The sequence below is a fragment of the Apteryx rowi genome, unplaced genomic scaffold (assembly GCF_003343035.1).
Source record: "Apteryx rowi isolate R43461 unplaced genomic scaffold, aptRow1 scaffold_2240, whole genome shotgun sequence".
In the NCBI taxonomy this organism is placed as follows: Eukaryota; Metazoa; Chordata; class Aves; order Apterygiformes; family Apterygidae; genus Apteryx; species Apteryx rowi.
In genome coordinates, this window is record NW_020448576.1 from 2,305 (window position 1) to 6,791 (window position 4,487).

General features: G+C 68.4%; 1 protein-coding gene across 1 annotated transcript; it reads left to right on the top strand.

Annotated features, from left to right (window-relative positions):
- Positions 1-6: 6 nt before the first annotated feature.
- On the top strand, positions 7-4,452 carry LOC112965810 (histone-lysine N-methyltransferase SETD1A-like). The gene is made up of 4 exons (XM_026065179.1): positions 7-63; positions 571-690; positions 1,588-1,725; positions 2,607-4,452. The coding sequence occupies exons 2-4, from the start codon at positions 631-633 to the stop codon at positions 2,778-2,780; spliced, it is 372 nt and encodes a 123-aa protein (XP_025920964.1). The 5' UTR covers positions 7-63; positions 571-630; the 3' UTR covers positions 2,781-4,452.
- Positions 4,453-4,487: the final 35 nt, after the last annotated feature.

Below are 4,487 nucleotides of genomic sequence, written 5' to 3' on the forward strand. Positions count from 1 at the left end.
CTCAGCGCCATCGGCTCCGCCGCCCTCCTCGACAGCGACCTGCTGAAGCTCAACCAGCTCAAGGTGGGGCCCCGCGTCTCGTCCCCCCGCGTGCGTGTGTGTCCCCACCGCGGCGCGCGTGTCCCCCGCCGCCGGCACCGTGCCCGTGTCCCTCGGGCCGTGTCCGTGCCCACGGTCGTGTCCGGGTCGTTGCCCGTGTCCATGTCCATGCTCGTGTCTGCGTCCACGTCCTGCCCATGTCCTGCCCATGTCCACGTCCTTCCCGGTGCCCGTGTCGTTGTCCGTGCTCACATCCATGCTCGTGTYCTCGTCCGTGTCATTGCCTGTGTCCGTGCTTGTGTCTGTGTCCTTGTCCCGCCCATGTCCACGTCCATGCTTATGTCCATGTCTGTGTCCTACTTGTGTCTGTGTCCACGTCCTTGTCCTGCCTGTGCCCATGTCCATGTCATTGCTCCTGCTCGTGTCCGTGTCTGTGTCCACATCCCTGTCCGTGTCCATGCTGGGTCCGTGCTCGTGTCCCTGTCCGTGCCCGTGGCGGCGCTGACGGCGTCCCCGTGCCGGCGCCGGCAGTTCCGCAAGAAGAAGCTGCGCTTCGGGCGCAGCCGCATCCACGAGTGGGGGCTCTTCGCCATGGAGCCCATCGCCGCTGACGAGATGGTCATCGAGTACGTGGGGCAGAACATCCGCCAGGTGAGGGCCGCGGTGGCGCCGGGACCCCCGGGACCCCCCCTGTGCCCCATGGCGGCGCCGGGCCCCCCCCGTGTGTCCTGCAGCAACACCGGGACCCCCGGGACCCCCCTGTCCACCCCCCGGTGACACCAGGACCCGCAGACCCCCCTGTGCGCCCCATGGTGACACCGGGACCCCTGGGACCCCCCCCAAGCGCCCCACGGTGGCGCTGGGACCCCTGGGACCCCTCCATGTGCCCCATGGTGGCACCGGGACCCCCGGGACCCCCAACCAGCGCTCCCCACGGAGCACATGGGCGTCCCCTACCGCCATGCAGGACCCCCAGGCACCCCAAGTGCCCCATAACCACCCCCTACCCCCCTGGGGACCCCTGGGTGCCCCCCAGAGACCCCTTGATACCCCTGGGGACCCCCCAAGTGCCCCCTGGGCCCCTCTTACCCCTCTGGGGCAGTGCAGTGGGGTGTCCCCCTCCCCATCCCCGTCTCCATCCTGTTCCTGTCCCTGTGCCGTGTCCCCATCCCTGTCCCCATCCGTGTCCTGTCCCCGTTCCCGTCCCTGTGGCATCCCCGTCCCCATGCCGTGTCCATGTCCCCATCCCCGTCTCCATCCTGTTCCCGTCCTGTCCCATCCCTGTCCCCATCCCTGTCCCCATCCCCATCCCTGTCCCCATCCCATCCCCGTGCCGTGTCCCCGTCCCTGTGTCCCCGTCCCCGTGTCCCCATCCCCATATCCCTGTGCCGTGTCCCCATCCCCGTCCCCCTGTGTCCCCATCCCCATCCCTGTCCCATCCCCGTATCCCTGTCCCCATCCCCGTCCCCGTGTCCCCGTGCCGTCCCCCTGTCCCCGTCCCCCTGTCCCCGCGGAGCCGCGCGCTGACGCCGGCGCTGGCGCGGGCAGGTGGTGGCCGACATGCGGGAGAAGCGCTACGTGCAGCAGGGCATCGGCAGCAGCTACCTCTTCCGCGTCGACCACGACACCATCATCGACGCCACCAAGTGCGGCAACCTGGCGCGCTTCATCAACCACTGCTGCACGGTGAGGCCCCCCGCGCCCCCCCCGCGCCCCACGGCGCCCCACGGCGCCCCACAATGCTCCACAGCGCCCCACAGCCGCCCCACAATGCTCCACAATGCTCCACGGCGCCCCACGGCCACCTTGCGCTGCCCCACGGCACCCTGCAGCCGCCCCACGGCRCCCCACAGCACCCCACGGTACCCCACGGCCACCTTACACAGCCCCACGGCACCCTGCAGCCACCCCATGGCACCCCAYGGCGCCCCACAGCCACCTTACGCTGCCCCACAGCAGCCCCACGATGCTCGTGGCACCCTGCAGCCACCCCACGGCGCCCCACGGTGCCTCACAGCACCCTGCGGCTGCTCCACAGCACCCCACGGGTGCCCCACGGCGCCCCACAGTGTCCCACAGTGCCCCATGGTTGCCCCACAGCCGCCCCACAATGCTCCACGGCGCCCCACGGCGCCCCACGGCCACCTTGCGCTGCCCCACGGCACCCTGCAGCCGCCCCACGGCACCCCACAGCACCCCACGGTACCCCACGGCCACCTTACACAGCCCCACGGCACCCTGCAGCCACCCCATGGCACCCCATGGCGCCCCACAGCCACCTTACGCTGCCCTACAGCAGCCCCACGATGCTCCGTGGCACCCTGCAGCCACCCCACGGCCACCCCATGGTGCCCCACAGCACCCTGCGGCTGCCCCACAGCACCCCACGGGTGCCCCACGCCACCCCACGGCGCCCCATGATGCCCTGCGGCCACCCCACGGTGCCCCACAGTTCCCCATGGCCACCCTATGGCAGCCCACAGTTGCCCCCCAGCCGCCCCCCGGCCGCCCCACGGCTTCCCCCCGGCGCGGCGCGGCGCGGCGCTGACGGCGGCGCGTGCCCGCAGCCCAACTGCTACGCCAAGGTGATCACCATCGAGGCGCAGAAGAAGATCGTCATCTACTCGAAGCAGCCCATCGGCGTCAACGAGGAGATCACCTACGACTACAAGTTCCCCATCGAGGACACCAAGATCCCCTGCCTGTGCCGCACCGAGAGCTGCCGCGGCACCCTCAACTAGGCCCCCCGCCGCCGCCCCGCGGCCGCCCCACGGCTGCCCCACGGCTGCCCCATGGCTTCCCTGCGGCCGCCCCACGGCTGCCCCGCGGCTCCCGCGTGCTGTCGGGCTGCCAGGACGTCGCTGCGGTCACCGTGATGTCGTCACGCTCATCATGACGTTACTGCGGTCGCCGTGATGTCATCACGCTCGTCGTGACATCACCGCGGTCACCATGACGTCATCACGCTCATCGTGATGTCACTGCAGTCAGCGTGACCTCGCTGTACTCGCTGTGACCTCACTCTGGTCACCGTGGCATCACCACGATCACCATGGCATCACCACGGTTGCTGTGACATCGCTGCAGTCACCATGACATCGCTGCAGTCACTGTGACATCGCTGCAGTCACCATGACATCACCGCAGTTGCTGTGACATCACTGCAGTCACCATCACCACGGTCGCTGTGACATTGCTGCGGTCGCTGTGACATCACTGTGGTCACCATGGTGTCGCCACGGTCACCATGACATCACCGCGGTTGCTGTTACATGGCCATGGTTGCCTTGACATCGTCGCGGTTGCCGTGGCAGCGCCATGGTCGTCATGGCATCGCCGCAGTCGCTGTTACATTGCCGTGGCAACCACGGCATCACTGCTGTCGCAGTGATGTCACCACAGTTGCCACCATGACATCACCACAGTCCCCGTGACATCGCTGCGGTCACCGTAACGTCACCACAGTTGCAGTGACATCACCGCGGTCACGGTGTCGCCACATAGCCGCAGTCACCGTGACATCACCGTGGTGGCAGTGCCACAGTCGCCATGACGTCATTGTGGCCGCTGTAGCATCGCAGCAGTCACCGTGGCAGCACCGCGGTGGCAGTGACATTGCTGCAGTTGCTGTGACGTTGCCGCGGTGGCGTTGCCGTGACATTGCTGCAGTGGCAGTGACATCACCGCGGTTGCTGTGACATCACCGCGGTTGCCATGCAGTTGCCGCAGTTGCCATGACATTGCCGCGGTCACCATGATGTCGCTGTGGTGGCCATGACATCGCCACGGTCGCCATGACATTGCTGCGGTTGCCATGACATGACCATGGTCGCCATGACATCGCTGCGGTCGTCGTGACGTTGCCGCGGTGGCAGTGGCATCACCGCGATTGCCATGACATCACTGCGGTCGCCGTGACGTTGCCGCGGTGGCAGTGGCATCACTGCGATTGCCGTGACGTCGCCGCGGTCACCATGACGTCGCCGCGGTGGCAGCGGCATCACTGCGATCGCCGTGATGTCGCTGCGGTCGCCGTGACGTCGCCGCGGTGGCAGCGGCACCAGCGCCGTGGCAGCGCCGCGGCCTCCCTTTTCCCCGGAGAAGGCTCTTGTTCGTTGGCTGTTTCTTGTAGAAACACGGGCGCGTTCGGGCTGTAAATACTCGTTGTGCCCCGGCCGGGTAAATACCCCCGGGCGGGTGAATACCCCCGGGTGGGTGACCCCGGCCCCCCCGGCGTGCAAATACCTGCCGGGGCGCTGCGGCCCCCGCGGGAGCCGCCCGGGCTCTGTAAATACCCCCCGGGGCCTGTAAATACCCCGGGCGGCCCCGCCCCGGCCTGTAAATGCCCCTGTACATATGTTGATACGTGGCCGCCCCCGGCCCCCTTTTTATAAAGTGGCCATGAAGCTTTGAGCGTGTGGGCCCAGGCGTCCGGGGGGGGGTCCGGG

Coding starts and splice junctions, on each gene's coding strand:
- LOC112965810 (XM_026065179.1), top strand. CDS start 631: ATGGAGCCCATCGCCGCTGACGAGATGGTCATCGAGTACGTGGGGCAG. Junction 691..1,587: donor TGGGGCAGAACATCCGCCAG/GTGAGGGCCGCG, acceptor TGGCGCGGGCAG/GTGGTGGCCGACATGCGGGA. Junction 1,726..2,606: donor TCATCAACCACTGCTGCACG/GTGAGGCCCCCC, acceptor GCGTGCCCGCAG/CCCAACTGCTACGCCAAGGT.